The sequence below is a fragment of the Copidosoma floridanum genome, unplaced genomic scaffold (assembly GCF_036245765.1).
Source record: "Copidosoma floridanum isolate Cflo_tuat_1 unplaced genomic scaffold, Cflo_Japanese_pri ptg000027l, whole genome shotgun sequence".
Classification (NCBI taxonomy): Eukaryota; Metazoa; Arthropoda; class Insecta; order Hymenoptera; family Encyrtidae; genus Copidosoma; species Copidosoma floridanum.
Genome location: NW_028321904.1, coordinates 14755259 through 14767847, shown reverse-complemented (window position 1 = coordinate 14767847; position 12589 = coordinate 14755259). Strand labels below are relative to the sequence as shown.

The window sequence follows — 12589 nt, the reverse complement described above, 5'->3', positions numbered from 1 at the left end:
TTGTTATTATTTAAAGCATTAAATTTAAAAGTGGCTAGTAGGCGTTCCGTGTTACTGGGTTATTTAGCATTGGGTTTTTGGGTTTAATAGCTTGGGGTTTATTTATTTATTATGTTAGATAATTCTGTAGAGTTATGTGGGTTTTTGCGTTTTGCTCCATATAGCCAATTTGAATTTCGCGCTACTTTGGGTGCCACTTTCGGGAGCCCTGCAGCTGAATCATACACTGAGAGAGACAGCAATAGGGTTGGAAGAGTATCTGTCTCTCTCTCTAGAGAGACATCGAGGGGGAAGGTGATCAGGAGAAAGGTCAGAGAGGTATAAAAAGGTAAATGTCTACCTAGAGAGAGAAAGATACTCTTCCAACCTTATTGCTGTCCCTCTCAGTGTATGCTTCCGAAAGTGGCATCCAAAGTAGTTCGAAATTAAAATTGGCTATATGGAGCAAAACGCAAAAACTCACATAACTGACAGAATTTCTAACATAATACATTAAACCCTAAGCTATTAAACCCAATAACCCAATGCTATTTAACCCAGCGACCTGGAACGCCTACTGGACACTATGTTAATTAATGAAATAAATAAAATAACACAAAAGCCAATCACCACACAACCTAGTGCACTCACTGGCAACTTTGTTAATTAATAAAGTATTTAAAATACCACAAGTGCCCATCAACTTATAAAAAATAACATAAGTGCTAATTACCAGGAAACCAAAGGCACTGACATGCTACTTCATTAAATTAGAAAGTATTTTGTTATGATGTGTGCGCTATTTACTACTTAACCAAGATTGTTAAAACTGTTATTCATAGCTTACCTGATTCAGAAAGCGATCTGCAAGCGCCCTAGGTTGCTAAGTAATAAGTGCTTTCGTTGTTATTTGAATCCTTATTAAATTATAAAGTTACTAGTAGACGCCTCGGGTTGTGTGGTGATTGGCTCTTGTATTATTTTATTTATTTTATTAGTTAATAAAGTGTCCAATAAGCGCACCAGGTTGTGCGGTGATTGGCTACAGATGTTTTACGTATATGTAGGCATAGGCAATCAGTAGCGACCACAGAGAGAGATAGAATGGCAGCTCGATGTTGCATCTCTTTTTATCGTATTAACGCTTCCACTTACAGGCTTGCCTATTCTATCTATAATATCTCTATGTCTACTGCTGCCGTATAGTTCAGCAGAATGTAACAATAAGCCTTTTCTACATTTAAGTGTTTTGCGCATTTTGAATGCACTAATAGATGATGCATTGTAGATACGCCTGTGAGTGACAGACTACTTCTACAAATCGACCACTTCTACGTCTATGTTGTGATATGATTTCGAGTTCTTGCAAATTTAGGATTGGATGCTTTGCTAAAACTTTTCCGGTTTACTAAATAAATTAAATAAATTTTAAGAAATGTCCGACAAACTTGATAAATTAAAAATCGATTTAGGACTTCTTGAAGAAGATGATGAGTTTGAAGAATTTCCTGCAGAAGGTAATTTTTACAGTCCTTTTAGTTCTCATGATTAATATTACTGAGTCGGGTGTTCTCCAGAACATGGTATACAACAAAAGTCGTGTCAATTTGTTTTATTGTTTAGTTGGTTACTTACCTATGTGGGAAGAATACACTAATAATAAATGGGAAATGGGAAACTTATTTGTAGGATCGTAATTTATGGTTATAAGAAATTAGACTGTATCCAGAACTGTCAATAGGGTATTTAAATTTGTATAGCTGTAATGTACTTCTCTTTATGAGGCTCATGGTACACTGGATACTATCTGTTTTGTGTGATTTAGTACTCAAAGAATATACATAGCTTTATGTAGTTTAAATTATAACTCATGACGCCTTTGAAGAGCTTGACTTCAAATTTTGTAATTTAGCCATTAATTGGTCGGCAATTATTAAATTTTATTGGAGGCTTAGAAGGTACGTATATTTGAATCCACATTAAATCCTTATCAGCTTAAACCAGACGTGCAAGGGTGCTATGACTTGCCTTGAGATTTTAATTGTGTTGAATAGCAATGGTCCATCAATTTCACAACTATAGTCGCTGTTTTATTTTAAACTTAATTGTAAGAATTTTAATTATAAGGTTTGAGCAAAACTATGATTTATAAGACAGAAATAAAAGTCCTAATGCATACAACCTTTATTTCACTAAGTAGTCCTGTCAAACAAATCTTCATTTATCTAAAGTTGATGTTACAGTGACATTTGTTGTATAGTAATATTATTGATAAAATAGGTATCTTCGATAAATTACATAAATCATTTTATTATAAGCAAAAGAAACGATTCATTGTTTAATACCTAAAACTTGATATAGTAGGAGAAACCAAACTATCAATGGCTGACTGATGATTCAAATACACAATAACGATATCCACGCCTATAGTGAGTTTATAAGAAGATAAAATGACCTGATCGTTGGGTACTCCCAATACTTTTCTCTCTCATTTGCACCTTGCATGCTCTTTAGATAGCAAGTATCCCTACTCTTACTATTTCTCCTTACCTCGCTTTTTATTGACACTTAATTCGTATAACCTTTAACAATTAGCCATCCTATTTTAGTTTGGTGTCCAAACTTGAATACATAATTTAAAAAAATTATGAAAATTACGAATTCATCGCAACACTCTGTCAAGAATTATTAGCTATTATTTTGTCCTAAAAATTATATCTGTAATCAGCTACAATAATAGCTATGATTAGTTACAAAGTAGCTATAATTGTGTACACATAATAACTATTAAAAGTAACAGTTGATAGCTATAAATTTCGCGCAGATTTTAAACAACATAATTTATTTAATAATATTTTTTTTATAAAATATATCAGTCATTGAAGCTTTAAGATTGCTGTAAGTTGAGTATAAATTTATTTTATATTTTTGCATGAGATTTTGGAAGTTTGCATTATAGAATTCTTTGCCGCGATCAGTTTGCATGTTTACTGGTACCCGTCCTTTTTTTAATATTGAATGCATTGCTGCAGTTACTTCTTCACCAGTTTTTTTCTTGATGGGTACAGCCCATGCGTACTTGGAAAAAATATCTATTACAGTGAGCATATACCGATATCCTTTGTTTTCGGAAGCGTAAGGCTGCATCTCTACAAGGTCTGCTTGCCAAGTCTCATCTAAACCACGTATGTTGAATTTTCGGCGAGGATAATTACGCCTTGCTGCCTTATGTAGTTCCTCAACGATTTGCTCCATGTATTAATTGTCTAGGTTGAAGTTTTCTGAATCAGCTTGAATAAATGGGAATTTTTTTTGTAAGTTAAATACAAAAATTCAAAAGCTATCTATTTCTTTTTCAAGCTTTTTAATTACTTCAATCAAGTAAGCATAATTTACTGCATCTTGAGGCTGTTTCGGTGTTCCAACATTGCACAGTCTTTTGTTATTTAAGTCATACTTCCCATCTGTTGTAAGTTTATATCCAATACCAGGAGGACCTCGGCTACCGCCTTCGGTTTTACCTAGTTTTCGACAGAATACATCAACACTCATTTTGATACTAAAGCAAAAATTGTGCACATCAATATATATATCCTCCTTCACGAAGCTCTTCGATGATAGATAAAATTTCATTGTCAAGACTTGTATTTCCTGCCGACTTTTCAGCTATTAATAAGTGTAAGCGATCTACTAACTTATTAGGATCATCCCAGTGTAGTCCGGTAGCTGAAGCAATCAATAAGGAACAAATCGGAGATAGCGTCCAAACTTTGCAGATCGCTTCGTATTATGGTCTGTAAACATGGAAAAATAGTTTTGTCCAACCAAACCACGGGCTTCAATTGTTATTAAACAATTAGTAAAAAATTACCATTTTTTTTTCTTAGTTTTTCTCATATAACTTTTTTTGTGGCTGTCGGATTGCAAAAATAGTTAAAGATATTTTGTTCGTTATTTAATTATCTACCGATCTGTGTAGGTTAGATAATTGGAAGACTTTTTTTTGCGAAGTTATATTGCAAAAAAGTGCAAAAATCGTCGTTAAAAATTGTCATTTTGAAACATCCATAACTTTTATAATGTTTAATGAAAATGCTTCATAATTTGGTATTCGATAGCTCTTATAGAGACCTTAAGCCATGCCCAAGGTTTTTCTTGTATTATGAAAAATAACGTAAATAAACTATAATTAATTAAAAAATTCATTTGATTGTCCTGATCGTTAAAATTGAGCTAGACTGGAACTTTAATATGGATTTTATTCAGAATACAAAGGACTTAATATAGTTAAAAAAAATTTTTTTTTTTCAATTTTCGCCCCGATTTTTTACAAAATTTAATTTTGCAATATTAACAAATTAACATTACTAAATCATTTTTTATTGTGGAGAAGTAGAACTAGTTTAATCTAATAATGTATATTTTTACACAAATTTACAAAAAAAATTTTTACGATACGATGTATTTAACTATAGTTATTAACAATTTAGTGTTTTTTGCAATTGTTTAATTTCTATCGGTTTTATCGATTTGAAAAAAATATTATAGTATCTACATAGCATTTGTTGTTGTAATATATGACTTACAGATTTTTTAACAAATAATTGACAGTTAGAAAAAATTACTTATTTATACAGTTTTACGTGCGATAACGGCCTGTGTACGGCGGATTGCATGTTTCAGGCGTTTCCATACCAGTTCGAAAAATCATATTATTTGATCTTTTACTTTTATTATTGTTTTGTAATAACTAAAAATACATAAACATTCATTTTTATACAAAATTTATTATGTGAATGCAAGAAAATACGATGTACATGATATTTGTTGCATAAATTTTTTATAAAATACTATTTCTTATATTTTACGGTTTTTTGTCACTGGTGTGTGATCACTATCACTCTCGGTGTCATCTTCTATTTCGGCGAACAAGATGTCATCAGAATCGTCTTCTAATACTAATTCACTCATCTAGATTTGAATTTGCTCATGCTCTACGTTCTAAATACTGTATATGTCGTTATCATCTTCATCTTCACTAAGAGACACTATTCTGTCTTCCATGTTAGCACAATTTTTACCTTCACAGTATTTACACACGGCTGAGCAATGGATTCCATTGTTCTCTATTCGTACGCAGTAAAATTGAAAGGTAGGGATTCTCAAATACGTTCAAAAAGAAAATTATCGTTCACATGCGTCGACGCCTGAAACATGCAATCCGCCGTACACAGGCCGTTATCGCACGTAAAACTGTATAAATAAGTAATTTTTTCTAACTGTCAATTATTTGTTAAAAAATCTGTAAGTCATATATTACAACAACAAATGCTATGTAGATACTATAATATTTTTTTCAAATCGATAAAACCGATAGAAATTAAACAATTGCAAAAAACACTAAATTGTTAATAACTATAGTTAAATACATCGTATCGTAAAAATTTTTTTTGTAAATTTGTGTAAAAATATACATTATTAGATTAAACTAGTTCTACTTCTCCACAATAAAAAATGATCGAGTAATGTTAATTTGTTAATATTGCAAAATTAAATTTTGTAAAAAATCGGGGTGAAAATTAAAAAAAAAATTTTTTTTTTACTATATTAAGTCCTTTGTATTCTGAATAAAATCCATAGTAAAGTTTCAGTCTAGCTCAATTTTAACGATCAGGACAATCAAATGAATTTTTTAATTAATTGTAGTTTATTTACGTTATTTTTCATAACACAAGAAAAGCCTTGGGCATGGCTTAAGATCTCTATAAGAGCTATCGAATGCCAAACTTTAAAGCATTTTCATTAAACATTATAAAAGTTATGGATGTTTCAAAATGACAATTTATAACGACGATTTTTGCACTTTTTTGCAATATAACTTCGCGAAAAAAAGTCTTCCAATTATCTAACCTACACAGATCGGTAGATAATTAAATAACGAACAAAATATCTTTAGCTATTTTTGCAATCCAACAGCCACCAAAAAAGTTATATGAGAAAAACTAAGAAAAAAAATGGTAAATTTTTACTAATTGTTTAATAACAATTGAAGCCCGTGGTTTGGTTGGACAAAACTATTTTTCCATGTTTACAGACCATAATACGAAGCGATCTGCAAAGTTTGGACGCTATCTCCGATTTGTTCCTTATTGGCTATTTTTTGATGCTTCAGCTACCGGACTAGTGTGTATAATCTTCTTGTTGCATTATTCGAGCAGTTTTATAATGAGGTAGCAGCGATCCACCTTTTTTACGAACCGTGAGATCGAACATTGAAGCAATCATTTTAATAAACTTATTACTATTATGGGTTCGTATAGCTCCGTTTTTTTTAAACCCTTTTCTGTGAACATTTGACATTTTTAATAATATGTAGTATTTTTCAAAATCCTCCTGTGTCAACAGAGATTCATTAGGATGCTTTTTGATGAGTAGCTCCATTAATCCTGGAGTCATTGGATACTTTAAATCATATATTTTGATATGATTGTTTTCAAATTCGATTCGCGAATCGCCAAGTTTGTACAACTCATTTTCTTTCCATACTCCATACTTTAAATCTAATAAATCTTTCTGATTTTCATCAAGTATTTGTAAATAAAAATTATTTAATGAATTCTTACTAATTTGCGCTAAATCAACTGATTGATTCTGAATAGTATTATTTAAATCAGTATCATCATCACTTTCACTAATGGCAGACTCGAATGTTATATCACTTTTACTAAACTGTTCTCTGTCTTTTGGATGCTTTTCTTTATCAACTTTATTATTTTCTTCATCGTTATTATTATAAAAATAATTATGAGTAACAGAATTATTACTATTATTTTTTCGTTTTTTTGTTTCGGCAACAATTTCCATTAGAGGGTCTGTAATTGGTTTAAAAGTTTCACTAAGCACTTTTTCAGCTTCATTTTTCCCAAACTTCAATAGTCTATACTTTTTTCTAACAGCCTTACGTGCCTTCACTAACTGATGTAGAACATCTTTCTCTTGTTCATACATAATGATAATGATGCTGACGATGATGATGATGCTTCAATGTCTTGCGACTGACTGTAATGATTGCACTCGGTATGTCCTAAATGTACAGCAAAATTATCAAAACCTTTTCTGTAGCGACCATTATTCATTTGTTTATCTTTATTCATAACAACAAATCCATGTTTATCATCATTCCAGCAATTGGAGCATAAATTTTTAAATTGAATGTATGGCACGTCAGAGTTTACATGATCATTATACACATGCTTCAAATTAACATCATCTTGACGGAATGAAACTAAAAAATTAACGTTATCCCTTACAAGATGCTTTGGGACTTGAGCGTATGACTGACAAACATAGAAGCAGTTAACATTTTTGTGTCTACCCATACAGAAAAAGGCCTTTACATTGTCTTGTTTTTCACAAGCTATATCATCAAAAATCATTATAGAATTTGGTAAAGCATCATCGGGTGAAACTACAGTCTCATGTTCGCTGAAAGGTAAGTATTTCACACCCTCTATAGGCTCCAATAAATCTTTTAAAAACTTGTATTTTGGCTGATGCAGCGATTTAGAATACACATACACATTCTCAAACTTAACACCATTGGGATGCACGATTAAAGCCAATAAGCTGTTAGTTTTACCACAATTAGATGGACCGCAAAATACTGCGCGAATACTATCGGGGAGTAGTTCACCATGTCGATTTAAACGCTTTTCTTGTTTTACAATAGCGTCAAAATTCGGAACTTGTAATTTTATGGATTGTTCTTTGAATTCCATGTCTACTCGGTATGAAGGATGAGTGACAACTAAACTTTTAATTGAATAGTATATCACTTTTATATTTTGAGGTCTATATTGGAGCGAATTCGTCTACTATAAATACATTATTTGTTTTCTCGAACGCTTAGTCATAATTCAACCTCTGAAGACTAATCATCATCATGTATCATCATGATCATGCATCGTAAGAGAGGACAAGGTCTTGTAAATAAAATCATAAATTCTTTACCAGTAGAGCTTCATTTGCCTGGATATCAGTATTGTGGGCCTGGTACTAAGCTTGCTAAGCGTCTTGCTAGAGGAGATCTAGGAGTTAATCCGCTGGACGCCGCGTGTAAAGAGCATGATATAGCATACTCAAAAAATCGACAAGATTTAAAAGCCAGACGCGAAGCAGATAAAATTTTAGCTGATAAGGCTTGGCAAAGAGTTAAAGCTTCAGATTCAAGTATTGGTGAAAAAGCAGCAGCTACCTTTGTGACTGGCGCTATGAAGCTTAAAAGTAAATTTGGTATGGGGCTAAAGAAGGAGAAGAAGAAGAACAAACATTGTATTAACAAAAGGAAAAGAAAAAAGAGTAGCTTAAAAAACCAAGGTAAAGCTTTAAGTGCAATTATTAAAGCTGCTTCACAAGACATGAATACCAATAGCAAAAAAGCTTAAGATGTTATTAGTAGTGCTTTGAAAGGTGCTCGTACTGCTGTTAAAAAATCCGGTGGTAAAAAGCATGTTAAAATTCCCCGCATCTTACGCCTTCCTACTCAAATTGGTGGAGCTCTACCTCTAATACCCTTGTTTGCTGGTTTGAGTGCAACGTGTGCTATATCCAATGGAATAGCAGGAATTATTAAAAGCATCAATGCTACTAAGTCAGCCAAAAAGAAGCTAGCTGAGAGTCAGAGACATAATCAAACCATGGAAGCTATTGCCCTCGGGAAAGGTCTTTATCTCAGACCTCATAAAACTGAATTAGGAGTCTATTTAAAGCCTTACGTTGGAAAAGGTTTAAAGAAAAAAAAAAAAACAAAAAAAAAAATCAAAATAAGTTCAAAGCAGTAAAATTACCTGATCGAGCTCTGACCAACATAGATTTGATAAAATATTCTAAAATCTTAAAAATCCCACGTTTTCGTGGAGTATTCATGAGAAACAACTTACCTGCTGATGGCCCGCGGTTTTCTGAAACAGCTATAGTAAATCTTGATGATAAGAATAGACTTGGAACTCACTGGGTAGCTTATCGAAAATGTGGTAATAATGTTGTATATTTTGACAGTTTTGGAGATCTTCAGCCACCTATCGACTTAATGTTATATCTAAAAGTTAATAATGTGAAATATAATCATAAGCGTTATCAAAAATTTAACTCTTACAACTGCGGTCATTTGTGCTTAAAGCTGCTTTTAAAACAAATATAACTTTCTTACATCAAGAGAAACCTCTTAGTTGTACTTTGATAATGATGGAAGAAACATTAACATTAAGCCTTTCCGGTACTTTTTCTGTTTTAAAAGCACAGTATTTTCCACCTATTGAATTATCGCCAAAACACAGCTACGTTCTTGGCTTAGTAGAACTTTTGTCATTCAACTCAATTTTAAATATTGATGAAAATTGTAATAAATTTTACGTTGACAATCAAGTTATTGTATTACCAATCGGTAGTTATGAGATCGAAGATATTAAGTCATTTTTAATTAAAGTATTACAACCTCGCAACATAACTCTTGATATTACGCCAAACAATAATACGCTTCGAAGTGTTATCAAGTGCAGCCATACCATTGACTTTAGACCTAAGGATTCTATAGGTCGTCTATTAGGTTTCACTCAGCAAGTTCTTAACAATAACACCACTCATATTTTAGACTTACCCGTAGCTATTCTGAAGATAAACGCATTAAGAGTTGAATGTAACATTACGAGAGGAGCTTACATAAATAGCAACAAAGTGCACACGATTCATGAATTTTTTCCAGCAGTACCACCAGGATATAAAATTATTGAAGTTCCTTCACAAATAATTTATTTACCGATTATTGGACGTATTATCGATCATATTTAAGTACGTATAGTAGATCAGGACGGTAATTTAGTTAATTTTCGTGGTGAAGTCATAATTATAAGATTGCATATAAAACCCTCTTCATAATGGGTATCATTTATAATCAAACAAATCATATAGGTAGCTCAATATGCACTCCAGCACTCAGTCAACAACGAGCTCTCAAACCGTTGAGACGTCAGAAAAAACAGTCCATAAAAGCATCGAGACATCTAAGAAGACAGTCAACACGTTGAAAACTAACTCATCAAAACATACAGTTTATAAAAAGTCTCGGTCTAAAAATAAAAAGCCCTGGTGGAAACTAAATTGGATACTTTTTTGTTGTATACAAAATGGACGAGATTCTAAGTATTCAGTCTCCAGTCGCATTTGACGAATCAGTTGCGCACTATGAGATTCATGCTCATCAGCCGTATGCATCTTCAACATATGGTAACAGCGATGAAATTCGAATTTCAATTCAACATCAAGATTTGTGTCTTCTACCATCCAGAAGTTCTTTACATGTTTATGGAAGATTGGTCAAAGCAGATGGAAATACAGCAGTAACAAATACTGCTTTGATAAACAACGCAATCTGCCACTTATTTGAAGAAATAAGATATGAGATAAATGCCATAGAGGTCGACAAGTGCAAAAATGTTGGATTAACAACCCTTATGAAAAATTGGTTATCACTTCGTCCTGATCCAAAATTTATGATAAATGCCGGTTGGCTTGGTGTTGGAGAAGAAGCTGATGATCTTACAAATGATGACGTCTACTTTGATATCATGCTTCCACTGAATATGATTTTGGGTTTTGCTGAAGACTATCGTAAAATAGTTGTTAATGTAAAACATGAGCTTATACTTATAAGAGCAAGAAACGATATAAATGCCGTGTTGCAAACTCCAGTTAATGCTAATGCTGCTGATCCCACAGCCGTAGAAACTTGGGAAGACTTTAAAATAGTAATATTGAAGCTCGAGTGGCTTATGCCATATGTGGTAATGTCAGATTCTCATAAAATTCGTTTATTGAATTATCTGCAAAAAGACAAGTTTATACCTATGAGTTTTCGAACTTGGGAATTATATGAGTATCCCCTGTTACCTAGCGCACATCCAAACATATATGGACAGTTAAAACATCAAATCAGTTGGAAAAGCCACGTTACGTTATTTTAGCCTTTCAAACTAACCGTAAAAATCAGAAAAATGTAAGCGCCAGTATGTTTGATCACTGCAACATAAGAAATGTGAAACTCTACTTAAATTCACAATATTATCCTGATGGTGATCTGAATCTTGATATAACGCGTAACCAGTATGCATTGCTATATCATATGTATGCTAATTTTCAAAATTCATACTATGGCAAAGATTGTACACCTTCACTTGGCAAACAGCACTTTCTCAATCGAATACCTTTAATCGTCCTCGATTGTTCAAAACAAAACGAGTCATTGAAAAATGCTCCAGTAGATGTGAGGCTAGAATTTGAGTCGCATACAAATTTTCCTGCCAATACGTCAGCTTATTGCTTAATTTTGCACGACCGTATAGTTCAATACAGTCCAATGAGTGGGGATGTCAAGAAACTTGTGTAGATATAAAGTTGATTCAGGGCTTTGCTAGCATCAGTTTATTTTCAACCACAATGAATAAAGGTCGGAGCAACAGCTGGAGTAAAGAAGAGACAGAAAACAAACGACGACAAGAAGAGTAGGAAAAATTTATGAGAAGAAACGAAAAGAAAGACACAAGAGTTGATGAAACAAATCTGCTGAAAAATCGAAAGGTAAAGACTGTAAAATTGTCTGAAATATAATATGTTTAATAAGCTTTAGTTTAATCAATATGTCACATAAACCGTGTACGAGTAATTTTACAACTAATGTTAAGTATCAAAAAATCCCAACTAAGGATGATGATGATAGAAATAAGAAATCTGGGCTGAAAAACTTCATCGATAAATATTCAACCAACAAAGGATCTTGTCCTAAAAATCAAGGTTACGAAAAAATAAAAAAGCAATAAAATTAAATACTATAATTGCGAAAGATGGAGTATTTTGTGGACATGCAAGGTTTCAAGAAACTGGGTAATGATTATGTGCTCAAAGAATTGGCTATCCTCCCGCTCAATACTAACGATGCAGAAGCCCAAGTATTTCTTTTTAAAGCACCCTTCAGCTGGCAAAAATTACCTCAAAAGTATAAACATGAAAATTTATACCTTGAACTTTGCTATCATGGACTAACCTGGAACTCGGGAAAAATTGAGTATACAGAGATAGGAAATATTTTACAGGAGAATCTTGAGAATGCTAAAAAGATACATGTCATTGGAGATTTAAAAAAAAAGTGGCTTGAAAGATTTGGCTTTAAGGTCACTGATATGACAGACTATCTACCGTTTGAACTCCCAAGATTGGTTACTACTTGCGTACATCACAACAGAGCCTACAAATCCATGTATGCTCTTCACAATGTGAAGCGAATGAAAAAATTTTACTTTAATATGGAATGGGTTGATGATGATGATGACGATGATAATAATAATATAGAGCTATAAGAATGCATTGTATTTTAAGAACAACATGTTTAACAAAATCGTTTTGTAAATCATGTACATTTTTCATTTAATATAAACTTATTTTAAAAATAAAACAAAAAATGTTTAACAATTATTTCCCTACCACTCCACATCCTAGATTATCATGCAACGCGCTCGCTAACATAAAAAAAGTTTTGTATCCATATAACTACCACGTGCAC

At 32.5% G+C, this 12589-nt stretch overlaps 1 protein-coding gene across 1 annotated transcript in view; it reads left to right on the top strand.

Moving 5' to 3' along the window:
• Positions 1-1295: 1295 nt before the first annotated feature.
• Sem1 (Suppressor of exocyst mutations 1) overlaps positions 1296-12589 on the top strand; it is a 142206-nt gene continuing 130912 nt past the window's right edge. The window contains exon 1 of the mRNA XM_014349719.2: positions 1296-1496. Within this exon, the coding sequence (XP_014205205.1) occupies positions 1415-1496 (82 nt within the window). The 5' untranslated portion in view covers positions 1296-1414. The remainder of the gene's footprint in view (positions 1497-12589) is intronic.